The sequence below is a fragment of the Astatotilapia calliptera genome, chromosome 14, assembly GCF_900246225.1.
Source record: "Astatotilapia calliptera chromosome 14, fAstCal1.2, whole genome shotgun sequence".
Classification (NCBI taxonomy): domain Eukaryota; kingdom Metazoa; phylum Chordata; class Actinopteri; order Cichliformes; family Cichlidae; genus Astatotilapia; species Astatotilapia calliptera.
This window is the reverse complement of record NC_039315.1, coordinates 36,838,721-36,853,648: the sequence shown is the minus strand read 5'-3', so window position 1 is coordinate 36,853,648 and position 14,928 is coordinate 36,838,721. Positions and strand designations below refer to the sequence as shown.

At 46.6% G+C, this 14,928-nt stretch overlaps 1 protein-coding gene across 1 annotated transcript; it reads left to right on the top strand.

Annotated features, from left to right (window-relative positions):
• Positions 1-11,493: 11,493 nt before the first annotated feature.
• LOC113036368 (zona pellucida sperm-binding protein 3-like) lies at positions 11,494-14,431 on the top strand. The gene is made up of 8 exons (XM_026192688.1): positions 11,494-12,043; positions 12,136-12,254; positions 13,271-13,374; positions 13,440-13,614; positions 13,801-13,903; positions 13,981-14,063; positions 14,141-14,238; positions 14,336-14,431. The coding sequence occupies exons 1-8, from the start codon at positions 11,546-11,548 to the stop codon at positions 14,383-14,385; spliced, it is 1,230 nt and encodes a 409-aa protein (XP_026048473.1). The 5' UTR covers positions 11,494-11,545; the 3' UTR covers positions 14,386-14,431.
• Positions 14,432-14,928: the final 497 nt, after the last annotated feature.

Here is a 14,928-nt window from a genome sequence, read left to right as displayed (position 1 = left end):
ATCGCCGAGACCATTTCTGAAGAGCTTAGGTGAATCTCTTAGGGATCATGTCATGTCCTTGCTGGATTTCTTTCCTGTTTCTTAAGACATGACTACCAGATATGATTCAATGAGAACAGTTGCTCAAGAGCAGTCACAAAAACCCATCTGGCTTTTAAATTTAAACTGAGTTTAAACTCTTCTAGAACGACTGTAATCAACAGAATGCAGAGAGACAACCTCTATGACTTTAAGTCAACATACTGCGTTGAAGACAGAAGTTACAGTAGGGCAGGGTCATACGTTCTTGTAATATTAATTTGGACCACAAGATGGTGCAGCAGGTCAATGTAGCATGCAGTCTCGCTGCTACCAAATCACAACAACAGTCTCAAGGCGCTTTATATTGTAAGGTAGACCCTACAATAATAAGCCTGCAGTGCGAGAGTGAAGTGCTCTAATATGGTGATATGGTACTACAAGGTCATTTTGGATTAGCTGAAGGCTTTTCAGGGAGTTTTTAGGACTTCCTGATATTAATGAATTACAGTCGTCCAGCCTGGAAGTAATAGAGACAGGATATTTCTAACTTTAGAGATGTTGCACAAATGGAAGAAAGCATTCCTACACATTTGTTTAACATGTGCATTGAAGGACATATCCTGGCTCCAAGTTTCCATACTAAGACAAAAATCAGTATCTTTTACTGACAGTGCTAATATGGGTTCTTTCCTTCTTCTTGGAACGGCCTGTCTGAGGAATTCAGGCTCACACGATCAGTGACCTGATTTAAATCACTTCTAAAAGCTAATTTCACAGACTTGCTATGAAGTGATTCTGTTGCGTGTTGTCTTTGCTAACTTCCTGCCTCCAGTGCTTCATTATTTTCTATATATGTATGTTTTTGTAGCATCCCTGCCAAACAAAATACAAATGCTGAATATGATTAGTTCATTTAAACAGTGAACAGACTGATTCCTCTACAGCACTTTTCTACTATACAAAGCACTTAATACAACATCACACAAGCACTTTTTTCTGGGCTTAAGTGCTTTCTGTCTAACATTCACACACATCCATACTCTGATGGAAGCACTGGAGATCAACTTGGGGTTAGTATCTTACCTAAGCAGACTGGAGTAGCCTAACTAAAGCTGATTCTGATTAGTAGCTGACCTGCTCAACCTCCTGAACTACAGCCACCCACAGGTACAACTTCATAGCTTTAACCTACATGACACGGACTGTTAACAACATATGAGCGCAGAGGTTGTAGTTTACTGAAATCATACGATGTTTCTATACCAGATGGCAGCAGAGATCTTTGAGATGGTAGAGAGCCAGAACTGAGAATGGTGAATAAGTGTTCCATGTGTTCACATTTATAGGCTTTTATTTGGAGTTTTAAAGCTCCACATAAAAGTAATTCCACAAAATGTTCTTGTTAAAATGTCTCTGTAATCCTGAAAAGAGAAGAAAAGTGACTTGGACATGATGTTTGAACTGTCCTTCACATCGTCACACTCGTCTGATGAGTCTTCATGTAAGCAGTGAGAGTAGACTGAAAAGCTGAAAGAAGATGAAGATGGTTTTGCCTCTCAGGCTTGACAGGCTCTCTGTTAATATCATGTTGCATGATATTTCACTGCATCCATGGAAAACTTGCAGTGAATGTCTAGTTATACGTAAAAGTACAACAAGAGTTGTAGCACAGCTTGTTTAAGTCATTTAAGCTAGCACCCCATTAGCATTTGGATCCCCCTGCTCCCTCTGCTATGCTCTGCTAAGCTCTTAACTGACAGCTTTATCACCTAATAGGTCTGTGGATACTGAGCCCTTTAGCTCGTGAGCCAGCAAAAAGAAACAGTCGCCCTCTCAGCAGCCTGCCTCACTCACACAGGCAGCCTTCACTTTTTCCTGGAGGCCTCAATAACGTTGCGTAAGCATCGTATAGTGTATATACAGTCATTTATATAGTGGTGTAGAGTCACTCAGAGGAAAGCACTATTTACTTCCTACAGTTTTACCATATTTCAGATCTTTAAAAGCTTCATTCTGGACTTTTAAAGACGAGACAAGCGAAGCTGTCATGTGCGTTTGTAGTTTTGTTTTCCTTCATTAACTACTCGTCACTTTATTTGTGTGTGTGTAGCTGTCAGCAACTTGTATTTTCAGTTCCACTTTGCCTCATTAACTGCTCATCACTTTATCTGTGCTCATTAGTGGCCTTTGTGACTTGAATCAGATTGGCTCTGTCAGCGACCATCCACTGGATTTTAGTCGTTTTTGTCTTCCTTTCTACGGGGATCCTGCCAGATCCTATATTTTAGACTTTTCTTGAGCATTAGAATCATTGTCGTGTCATTATTATTGTCTCATTATTTTCCAGAGGCGTCAGAGAGCTTTTTAAATCTTAGCTCAATAACGACGTGCTGACAAAGAGATCCTAATTACTGTGATTCTACAGATCCACTTCACTGCCGCCAGCACAGGTATAATTGTCAGGGTTCATCTCTGTGCTTGTCCTGCTAGACCTCAGTGCAGCGTTCATTACTGTTCACCACAATATGTTATTACACAGATTAGAGCACGCTCTAGTAAAAGTACTGCACTGCTCTGATTTCTTCACATAAATACGGAGTCTTCCTCACACACTAATGCTAATATGGTTCTGTGCTAGGCTAGTTCTATTTACATTATGCATGCTTACATCTACAGTACACGTACGTATGCCTAGGGCTTCCCACGATGCACTGTTTCTCCTTTTCTCACCTTGTTTCACACAGACACGTACACCACTCTGCATTTAATCGTTAGTTACTATTAACCTCCGTTACCTCACCCCTGCTGCAGATGGCCCCGCCCCTCCCTGAGCCTGGTTCTGCCGGAGGTTTCTTCCTGTTAAAAGGGAGTTTTTCCTTCCCACTGTCGTCAAAGTGCTGCTCATAGGGGGTCATATGATTGTTGGGTTTTTCTCTGTATGTAATATTGTAGGATCTACCTTACAATATAAAGCACCTTGAGGCGACTGTTGTTGTGATTTGGCGCTGTGTAAATAAAACTGAATTGAATTCAAAGAGCGACTGAGTCTCAACCCAACTGTGACACAAGCTAGGATGAGAACGTGAGCTCCACTTATTACGAGTTAGGAATGATTTGAGGAGTGGAAACAAAGAGGAATCTTTACGTACCTGCGACCAGACACGTGGGTGAGCTCAGGGAAATGAAGCAACGCCATTTGAGGAACAAACTACAACAAAAGAAGCGAGGGAAGCAGGGATGGAACAAGACGGTCCACACCAAAACAATGAACTGAACAATGACATTGGGGAGGAGGAACAGGAGTCACTGAAGGGCCTTTCACAGTCAACCAAGGACAGGTTGGACTGCCTGAGCCCGCCTACTGAGTACTCAGTACTAGGAAGGTCTAGAGCCTGCCTGTTTCACATATGACACACTTGGCCAGCCCTCTCTCTGGGTACATCACCAAACACAGCGTTCTACAACATGTCATTATATCCTTTGTTACCTTACTTTCCAACAGTGCCATAACACATTAAATCATCTCAGCCAGGCACCTTGCCTCCATATTATAACAGCTCAGTCTATACATGTGAATAGGCAAGAAATGGGGCACTGTGATCTGAGTTGTTTGAATAAGCAGGATAATGCGTTTTAAAGGTTAAGAGGTCAAATGTCAAGAGGCAAGTGTCATGGCTGTGTGCAGGCAGGCAGGGAAAAGGACCCAAAATGCAGGACTCACGGAGGCAAGGGTGAACTCAGAATAAACAGCTTTACTGCCAGTCGCAGATTGAACAGGAGAAAACAAACTAACGGGCGGGCAAACAGGTTAACGGAACAAACAGCGATGTTTGATAGTACGATGCGACGACGAGCAGCGGAAGACACAGACACTACATACAAGAGGAGATCAGGATTGACAGGAAACGGCTGGGACACACGGCGGACGCTGATTACACAAACGAGACAGGGAGAACACAAGACTGAACACACCAACACAGGACACGGACCTTCAAAGTAAAACAGGAAGTACACGGAGAAGTAGACTGGAGAAGGAGAGAGCGAGCATGAGGAGCACGAGGGAGAGAGGCGGACATGACAGGCTGGAGAAAACAAGATGGCACGAGAACTCACATCACCATAAAAACGCAGACACATAGGGAGACACGGGGGCAGAGACACGGGGCAGAGACGCGGGGCAGAGACACGAGGGCAGAGACACGAGGGCAGAGACACGAGGGCAGAGACACAGGGACAGAGACGCGAGGGCAGAGACGCGAGGGCAGAGACACGAGGGCAGAGACACAGGGACAGAGACGCGAGGGCAGAGACACGGGGCAGAGACAAGAGGGCAGAGACACGGGGGCAGAGACACGAGGGCAGAGACACGGGGCAGAGACACGGGGCAGAGACACGAGGGCAGAGACACGAGGGCAGAGACACAAGGGCAGAGACGCGGGGGCAGAGACACGAGGGCAGAGACACGGGGGCAGAGACGCGAGGGCAGAGACACGGGGCAGAGACGCGAGGGCAGAGACACGAGGGCAGAGACACGGGGCAGAGACACGAGGGCAGAGACGCGGGGGCAGAGACACGAGGGCAGAGACGCGAGGGCAGAGACACGGCGCAGAGACACGAGGGCAGAGACGCGAGGGCAGAGACACGGCGCAGAGACACGAGGGCAGAGACACGAGGGCAGAGACACGGGGGCAGAGACACGAGGGCAGAGACGCGGGGGCAGAGACGCGAGGGCAGAGACACGGGGCAGAGACGCGAGGGCAGAGACACGAGGGCAGAGACACGGGGCAGAGACACGAGGGCAGAGACGCGGGGGCAGAGACACGAGGGCAGAGACGCGAGGGCAGAGACACGGCGCAGAGACATGAGGGCAGAGACGCGAGGGCAGAGACGCGAGGGCAGAGACGCGAGGGCAGAGACACGGCGCAGAGACACGAGGGCAGAAACACGAGGGCAGAGACACGGGGCAGAGACACGAGGGCAGAGACACGAGGGCAGAGACGCGAGGGCAGAGACGCGAGGGCAGAGACACGGCGCAGAGACACGAGGGCAGAGACACGAGGGCAGAGACGCGAGGGCAGAGACACGAGGGCAGAGACGCGAGGGCAGAGACACGGGGCAGAGACGCGAGGGCAGAGACACGAGGGCAGAGACACGGGGCAGAGACACGAGGGCAGAGACGCGGGGGCAGAGACGCGAGGGCAGAGACGCGAGGGCAGAGACACGGCGCAGAGACACGAGGGCAGAAACACGAGGGCAGAGACGCGAGGACAGAGACACGAGGGCAGAGACGCGAGGGCAGAGACACGGGGCAGAGACGCGAGGGCAGAGACACGAGGGCAGAGACACGGGGCAGAGACACGAGGGCAGAGACGCGAGGGCAGAGACACGGCGCAGAGACACGAGGGCAGAGACGCGAGGGCAGAGACGCGAGGGCAGAGACGCGAGGGCAGAGACACGGCGCAGAGACACGAGGGCAGAAACACGAGGGCAGAGACACGGGGCAGAGACACGAGGGCAGAGACACGAGGGCAGAGACGCGAGGGCAGAGACGCGAGGGCAGAGACACGGCGCAGAGACACGAGGGCAGAAACACGAGGGCAGAGACACGGGGCAGAGACACGAGGGCAGAGACACGGGGGCAGAGACACAGGGCAGAGACACGGGGGCAGAGACACGGGGCAGAGACACGAGGGCAGAGACACGGGGGCAGAGACACGGGGCAGAGACACGGGGCAGAGACACGAGGGCAGAGACACGGGGCAGAGACACGAGGGCAGAGACACGAGGGCAGAGACACGAGGGCAGAAACACGAGGGCAGAGACACGGGGCAGAGACACGGGGGCAGAGACACGGGGCAGAGACACGGGGCAGAGACACGAGGGCAGAGACACGAGGGCAGAGACACGAGGGCAGAGACACAGGGCAGAGACACGGGGGCAGAGACACGGGGCAGAGACACGAGGGCAGAGACACGGGGGCAGAGACACGGGGCAGAGACACGGGGCAGAGACACGAGGGCAGAGACGCGAGGGCAGAGACACGAGGGCAGAGACACGAGGGCAGAGACGCGAGGGCAGAGACACGAGGGCAGAGACACGAGGGCAGAGACGCGAGGGCAGAGACACAAACGCAATATACAAGTATAACACACAGTGAAATGTAGCCTGACACGCTCCTCGACATGCGCAAAAATTGGGGGGGGGGGGGAGAGGGTGTGTAGAGGAAGAACATTTTATATATATATATACAGACATATAGTATATACACTGGGTGAATGTGCAGTAGTAGCAGCAAGCAGGTGAATTCTGTACATTTATATGACTAGACATCTGACTATTTTACAGGATAGACAATATAAACATATTTAAGATTAAAGGAATTGAAATGTACATTGTGCCTTGGTTTAGTGTCTGGAAGAGTCCTGTCTCAGTCAATTATAGAGGATGTGAGAGGGCGGGTGTGTGTGTTTAGGGCACGGATGGCTTGGGGATAGAAGCTCCTCTTGAGTCTCTCTGTCCTTGCCCGGAAGATGCGGAACCTTCTACCAGATTGCAGAAGTTGGAACAGTTTGTTGCCAGGATGGCAACAAACTAACAAAATACAAAAACACAAGAAAACTAAGAACGCTCGGTCAAAATGACTCAGGACCATGACAGCGAGTGTGTGACACAATTGTAATCTGTTTTAAGAATTTATAAAGCCCTTGTTTAATTATAGTGATGTTTAGTTGGGGTTATGGGGATGTAATTGCGTGACATTGCCACAACGCTCCCACGCCTCCGACGAGCAGGAGCCTGCAGACCGAACACAACTTACGTCTCATGTTGCTACATGAGGCGGGCTGTAACACGCAGAACAAAGGCGTGCTAGAAAATGTCATCAGAACAAAAATATCTGGATTTATGGCAACATTCAAGTGATTTTTAAAGAGACACTTTTCCAAGTTTTTTTTCTATTCTTGGCCTAAAATCTGAGTTCTGATTGGATGGCTTTTATTATCTGCAGCACTCACTATCTGACCTCCTGTAGTGATCTGTTCCTTTTGTACATGACTCATGCACTGCGGGAGATGCTTCTGAAGAGCTTTAGTTGCTGCTGATGTGTAAAGTTAACTTTTGCTGAGGTTTGCCCTCATGTCCTCTGTGGATAAAACTCCCTGAGCCAGAGAGCCAGCAGCTGTCTGCCTGAATGTTTGCTGGCAGCGAGCTGCACAGCTCCCGCCTTCATCACACTGCTGCGCTGGAACAGACACATGTAAACATACTTTTTTCCCTGCCAAGCATTTGGCTTCAGGGCACGATATGTGAGGTACAGTGGGATGTCTCATACACTGCTGCCTCATTACAGTTCATGAATAATGCATCAGTCTCATAGTTTGGAAGATCAGGAAGAACACACCTTTTTAATTTTGAAATCTTGACCTCAATTCAAGAGCAAGTGCGAAGGTGAACATATATTTGCATACATTCCTAATGGAAATGTGTTCATGTGTGTGTTTGCATCAACTTTCATCAATGTTGGAAGTGCTACAGCACGTATATGTCGAACGTCGGGCTGCTGCTGGTTACTGCGTTTGATTACAGGGTGATTCACTCCCTGCAGACAGGCAGCATCTCTGGTCACAAACGTCTGCCAAATGCACAAACAAAGCTCCAGTGCTTATTTTGATTTTACCACCATCAATAATTCAAGAGAATTTGCAATGACGTAGAAAATATTTAACATTTTATTAATGCTTTCAGTGATGCAGTTGTCAGTAAATAAAGGGCATTCACCAGCCTTCTTTTCCTATAAGTTACTCACATTGATGACGCACGTCCTCATTTAATGTGTGAATGCATTGTGACTCTGCTGGGGACGCCTATGGCTCAGGATGGAGCATGTCATCTAAAGACCTGGATGGACCAGGTCCTGGTTCCTGGTGCTGGACCCCGGGACCGTCAGACTGGTGTGTCTCACATGTTGAGGGTCCTGCGCAGTATCTTTGCTGTGCCTGGGCTTCTGGACAGAGATCTCAGATGCTGTTCCTGTGATCTGGTGGAGCCACTCGCCCAGTTTGAGTCACTGCCCTGCTCTGATTGTTGCCACTGTTGCCATCACCCTCCACATCTTCTCGAGCTCCACTCACAACCCTTGGTTTTCCTCGAGTTTCTCTTTTTCCTGATATTGCTATTACTTGGTTCGTCTACGCTGTCTGTCCTCTGCTTGTCCACCACTACTATGTCCGGTTGGTTAGCCATCACCACTTTACCTGTCTTCTATCTGGAAGTCCCACAGGATCTCAGCTCAGTAATTTTCCACCACCCTAGGGGGCAGATCCTATTTTCCCCTCAGGACTTTCAGCTCATACTCGGCACAGATGTTCCTGTGTACTGTGTCGGCCACTTGGTTAAGGTGTTTCATGTATGCCCTGCCTGCTGTTATGTGGTGGACTGTAACAGGGGCCTTCTTCTTCATCCTCGCGTTTTTCCCGCTGGTGGAGGGTCCGCTCTTTGGCAAAGGTTTCTCCATTTGGTTCTGTCCAAGGTGTCCTCAGGTGATGCGTTGACGGTCTTAATGTCTTCCTAAATTTTGTCCATCCACTGTTTCTTCGGTCTGCCTCAAGGCCGGCGTCCTTCTGGGTTGGTCCTCATAGCCGTTTTTGCTACAGAGTTCTCATTGCTTTGAATCATGTGTCCATACCACCTCAGGCGGGACTCAAGCATCTTTTCCTTAATTGGGGCTACACCTAGTCGCTTCTGTATGTCTTTGTTCATAACACAGTCCCATCTTGTAATTCCCAGGCTCCATCGAGAATGCGCATCTCCATGGTGTTTAGGGCCAGTTCATGTGTGGTCAATGCGGGCAACATGCAGAGCCATACAGGGCTACTGGGCAACCACCGTTTTGTAGATTTTTCCCTTGAGTCGATCTGGCACTCTTCTGTCACAAAGGACACCAGTGACCTGTTGCCATTTTAACCAGGCTGCATTTAGATTCAGTTCAGATCAAACTGAGGTTATTGTACTCGGCCCTGAAAAGCTTAGAAATATGGTTATCATCAGCACGACTTCTTGACTCCTTGGAACTGGCACTTCACCTTGGCCTCCGCAGTACACCCGCTGTGCTACGGAACCTTTCGAGTCATTTTGACCAGGACCATGTCCTTCAATGCAACATGATCTAAAACAAATTGTTAGCCCTGCGTCTTCCTATTTGTGGCAACATCTCTAAAGTTTAAGAAATAGTCCTCGTTCTCAGAGGTGAACGCTGAAAAAACTCATTCATAGCACTTTATTACTTCCAGGCTGGACTACTGGTAATTCATTATTATCAGGAAGTCCTAAAACTCACTGAAAAGCCTTCAGCTGATCCAAAATGCTGCAGCAAGAGTCTGACAGGGACTAAGAAAGAGAGAGCAGAATTCTCCCTGTATTGGCTTCCCTCATTGGCTTCCTGTTAAATCCAGAATTCAAAATCCTGCTCCTCACATACAAGGTCTTAAATAATCAGGCCCCATCTTATCTTAATGACCTTGTAGTACCATATCACCCTATTAGAGCACTTCGCTCTCGCTCTGCAGGCCTACTTGTTGTTCCTAGAGTATTTAAAAGTAGAATGGGAGGCAGAGCCTTCAGTTTTCAGGCCCCTCTTCTGTGGAACCAGCTTCCAGTTTGGATTCAGGAGACAGACACTATCTCTACTTTCAAGATTAGGCTTCAAACTTTCCTTTTGTCTAAAGCATATAGTTAGGGCTGGACCAGGTGACCCTGAATCCTCCCTTAGTTATGCTGCAATAGACGTAGGCTGCCGGGGGATTCCCATGATGCATTGAGTTTTTCCTTTCCAGTCACCTTTCTCACTCACTATGTGTTAACAGACCTCTCTGCATTGAATCATATCTGTTATTAACCTCTGTCTCTCTTCCACAGCACGTCTTTATCCTGTCTTCCTTCTCTCACCCCAACCAATCACAGCAGATGGCCCCGCCCCTCCCTGAGCCTGGTTCTGCTGGAGGTTTCTTCCTGTTAAAAGGGAGTTTTTCCTTCCCACTGTCGCCAAAGTGCTGCTCATAGGGGGTCATATGATTGTTGGGTTTTTCTCTGTATCTATGAAGCGCCTTGAGGCGACTTTTGTTGTGATTTGGCGCTATATAAATAAAATTGAATTGAATTGAATTGAATTGAATCTGCTGTGACGCTTACAGAAGGTTCATTAGACACACCGAAGCAAATTTGTCAGCCACTCCATCCAACAAGAGTAACAGGATACCTTGATGCACCTAATTAAGGCAACCCACACCTGCTAACTGCAGGTGACCGACCACAGCGGTCCCTCGCTTATCGTGGGAGTTCCTAAAATAACCCACGACAGGTGAAATCCACAAAGTAGCCAACTTTATTTTTTACAATTATTTTAGATGTTTTAAGGCTGTCAAACCCGTCACTACACACTTTATACACTTTTCTCAGACAGGCATGAACATTTTCACACTTTTCTCTCATGTTTAAACTCTCAAAGTTCAAACCTTCATAAAAAAGAAGTCCAGTACTAATACTTACCTATTTTCTAAAGCATGCAGAGTTCAAGGTGACTTGAAAGACAAACACATCAGTGACTGGAGCCTGGAACTGTCAACCTCCAACAGGGAAACCATCCCTGCCCACGATTACTCCAAATCTAAAAAGTACAAAAATATAACGGTATCTGAAAGAAGAGCTTAAATCCTCAGGTGGACACGATCGAGCTCATCTGTCATAAGTTTAGTCAGCCTGTAAAACATCTGCTTACATCTTGAATTGTAAATTCACAAAGAGCAGTGCACCTCAGAGCAGCAGCAGCACAGTCTGATGGTCACAGCCTGCACATCTGCTGGAGCTCATAGCAGAAATGATTGTAAGCTTCTTTTAACTGGGCTGAGCAACTACAACCAGTTTTAGGGTTCCTCCACCTGCTGAATCCCACTTCCTGTTTAGGTGTGGATGCAAAGCCGCCCACTACAACAGGAAATAGAGCCGTTTGTTTTTTTTAATCTCTCTTTGCTCTGCTCATGTTCTCTATAACTGATCAAGCTGAGCACATTCATTAGTATTAAAACCAGAATTTACTCTGAAATAAAGTTTGCATTCCCATGTGCTCATAAGATTTTATTATATTAATATAGTACAAGGTTCGGTTAGCTTTGCACAAAATCAGCCGGTACAAACGTTCTTCAAAGAGCTACTTTTTATCTTCTTACTGTGAATTTCAGAGCCTGTACATTTGCACTTTTACTTGGGCAAAAAAGTTGAATCAGTACTTTGCACAAGAATATTTGTTATGTTTTTAAGTATCTATAATATCTATCTAAACATAAATATAATAAATATACTTAATTATTGGATATAATACATAAATATAAGACAAATATAATTCCTTTGGTTTCCTCCAGGGTGAGATCCACACATGTGGAAGGAGATTTAGGTGATTAGGGAGAGGGAGGAGTCAGCCTGCTTCAGTGCTCATCCTTAAGAAGGCTGCACAGACCTGTGTCTGTTTGCAACCATGGGGGCCAGGCAGCTTGTTGCATTTAGCTTCGTACTTGCATGGGTCAGGCTTAGTGACGCTCGATTCCACAGTCTGAATGTGCCAACACACTTGGGGATCAAGGCACAGAGGCCTGCTGTGGCTGAAGCTGATGCTCCAGGAGAACCTGACAGAGTGCACTCCAGTCAGTCTGCTCAGCAAGCTGCAAAGCTCCAGTCAAAGCAGAACCAGCAAGCACTTGAACCCCTCTCCTGGAAATTTCCAGAAGATCCAGTGGATCGGGTGAACAAACCTTTCAAGTTTGAACTGAAGCAGCCAGTGGCAGCCTACCGCGTTGCTGTGAGGTGTGGTGAAAGTAAGATCTTTGTTGAAGTGAGTCGGGACTTGCTGGGTCTCGGCAAGCTGATAAAGCCAGAAGAAATCAGCCTCGGTGGTTGTTCAGCCACTGACACTGATGACTCGTCTCATGTGCTGGTTTTTGAATCTGAGCTGCACAGCTGTGGTAGCAAGCTAGTGGTATGAACCTTTTTATTCTGTTCATTCAGTTACATCACCTTTTCACACAAGTGAAATTCATTTTTTTAATACACTTTGTATTTTTTCATTAGTTGACAGAAAATGCCTTCATTTATGCCTTTGCGCTGGCCTACAACCCCAAAGTGTTTGGCAGAAGCGGCATTACGAGGAGCCAGAGTGCTGTCATTAGACTTGAATGCCACTACCAGAGGTGACTAGAAATGCGGAACAGACTGAACACCCACTTTAGTTTACGGTGGTCCTTATTAAAGGAATAGTGTTGCAACAAAACAGCCTTTAATTAAACACTGACTCCAACTCTGTCCTAACACATCGCCATGTAAAATCTGGAGTCGAAGCCTTTTTATTAAGTCTTCTGTGGTCACATAAAGTTTTTAGAGTTGAGGCCTGTCATTAGTTCTTTCAGTCCTTGTCCTGTCTTCCTCCCATCAGCCTGAAACCAGGAAAGGGTAAAGGGAGTTTTTCCCCCCCACTGTCACCAAGTGCTTGTTTAGAGGGGGCCATCTGAGTGTTGGTGTTTTCCCTGTATTATTGTAGGGTCTTTACAGTGTAAAGCGCCCTGAGGCGACTGTTGTGATTTGGTACTATATAAATAAAATGGATTTGAATTATGCCCCATCTTTTAACAAGAGAAAAATCCAGATGGATGCGTTAGTTTCAAAATAAAATCACCCTGAACAAATGTTATTAAGGTGGAAACTCTTTTGTCCCAGGCACACTTTGAGCTGTAAAACTGGACATTTTAATGTGTGAGTGTGGGACTGAGTTCGGGGTTCAACCTAAAGTAGCCAGTCTTTGTACTGCAGTTTTAGCACTTCATATTTCCTCCTTTTTCCAGGCTGATGCTCTTGGTGATATATTAACCAACATAGCATGTTTAAGCTCACTGACCTGATCTAATAATTTTTAAACCAACGCTGTTTTAACCTGACTGTGTAGCTGTGGCCCGTCGGTTTTACAGCAATTAGTCGACCATGTTTTTATGGAACCTTTCCATGCTTTAGCCACGCATCAAAGAAATCCTGTAGCTTTTATACAGTCACGTTCCAGGTATGTAGGCTTTTTGTTTGTTGGTGACTTATAACTTTGTCAGCAGATTCATGGATGACAAAGCAACAGCCTTCTGGTGCAGGTTTAAAGTATTAGTGTACTTTTAAAGTATGATTGGTGTGATGCTAAAAACTGCTCTTAACTTTGACATTTCAGGCAGCACAGTGCGAGCAGCGATCCCGAGCATCCTGCCTGGATGTCCAGTGAAGCTACCAGGCGAGCACAGACACAGCAGCATTTTTCTCTGAAACTTATGACTGGTGGGTCCCAGCAATATTAACACGACTGTGACTTTGCAAACCTTTAATGGCTAATTTTGCTTCAGATGACTGGAAGTTTGAGAGAACGTCCACCAGATATGCTTTGGTAGATGTCATTCACATGGAAGCAGCAGTCTTGGTACAAACTCCAACCCCCCTCAGGGTGCTGGTGGACAGCTGCGTCGCTACCACAAAGTCAGACTTCACTTCAGGACGAAGAGAAGCTTTAATAAATGACGGGTAGGTTCTGGATGGGCAGCAGTTTGATACAGTACACTATATCAGTATGTCTCTTTTCTACACTTAGCTTGACCTGATCTGATAATCTGATCCACCTTAAGTGTGGTGCGAGTGTCATTCAAGTGTCACACCAGCATGTCCCCACAGAGTGTGGCTGCTTCTGTGTGAGTGTTGCCTTTCCTACAGGTGTCTGGGGGGTCAGCACACCATTTCCAGGTTCATGCCTCGATCTCAGCCTGATAAACTCCGGTTACAGGTCGCGATCCACAGCTTGGGTCTACAGGGGATGGTATGTAAGTGTGTGCTGATGATATATGCTCCCTGTCGTGTACTTTAAAATAAAGAGGCCTAATTTCATTTAAACAGATTTATATCTCTTGCCTACTGAAGGCCGTCTCAGCTTCTGCCCCAGTTACCATTGAGAACAAGGCATGCTCATTTTATGAGGGGTATGAGAACGTTTTTGAAGATCTTTCATTCATTGATTCTTTCGAGAGGACTTTCATGACACTGACTCTTCCCACAGTATGTGGATGGCTGTAGATGGAAAGAACGAGTTCTGTACCTGTTGTGAGTCCACTTGTGGAATGAGAAAGATCCGAGCCCTGAGTGACAACGCCACAGGTAATGCATGTCAGCAGGAACGTGCACAATGCTTCATTTCTCACGCCTGACTGCAAAATGACTGCGTTTATGTGCTTTTTTTTTTTTTTTTTTAAAGTGGAGCGATGGGAAGCTGAAGTGACTGTGGGCCCCATTGTTGTAGAGTGAAAGATGTTGTTTTTTTGTTTTTTTTTACACATTTGTAACAAAAGAGAATAAATAAACTTTTTAAAAAGAAACTTCATTTGAAGCTGTGACGTCTCTAAACTGACACTGAAGCTGGCACGTGCACATAACCAGCAGATGTTTCTTTAAAATGGTTTCGCAGAGAGTGAAACACTGAAGACATTTCTGGAAACTGTTCTCAAAAAATGAATAAACTGTGACCAACCCTGAAGTTCGCAGTGCAGCTAACAAGAGTTGACTGTTGATCCAGCCGGTCGTTTCTGGAACTCGTGCACATGCTGGTTAGTAGTTTGGGGAAATACACACAACATGTGCAAAAGAGGAAGTGATATCATATTTCATGCTTGTTGCAAAGAAACTATTACCGATGAATAAGGATGAGAAATCAGTGGCACTTATTCAACTTTCAAACATCAAATAAATTCATGCAGCACATTTAAAAGACTGATAAATGTGTAGTGAGGACACTGGACGAATGGATTTATGGTGCTTTTTAGACGACGGTCACAAAGTGCATTACAGGAA

Excerpts from the sequence above, each read along its gene's own strand:
- LOC113036368 (XM_026192688.1), top strand. The coding sequence starts at position 11,546 with ATGGGGGCCAGGCAGCTTGTTGCATTTAGCTTCGTACTTGCATGGGTC. Across the intron at positions 13,615-13,800 it reads GAAGCTTTAATAAATGACGG|GTGTCTGGGGGGTCAGCACA; the intron begins GTAGGTTCTGGA and ends CCTTTCCTACAG. Across the intron at positions 14,239-14,335 it reads CCTGAGTGACAACGCCACAG|TGGAGCGATGGGAAGCTGAA; the intron begins GTAATGCATGTC and ends TTTTTTTTAAAG.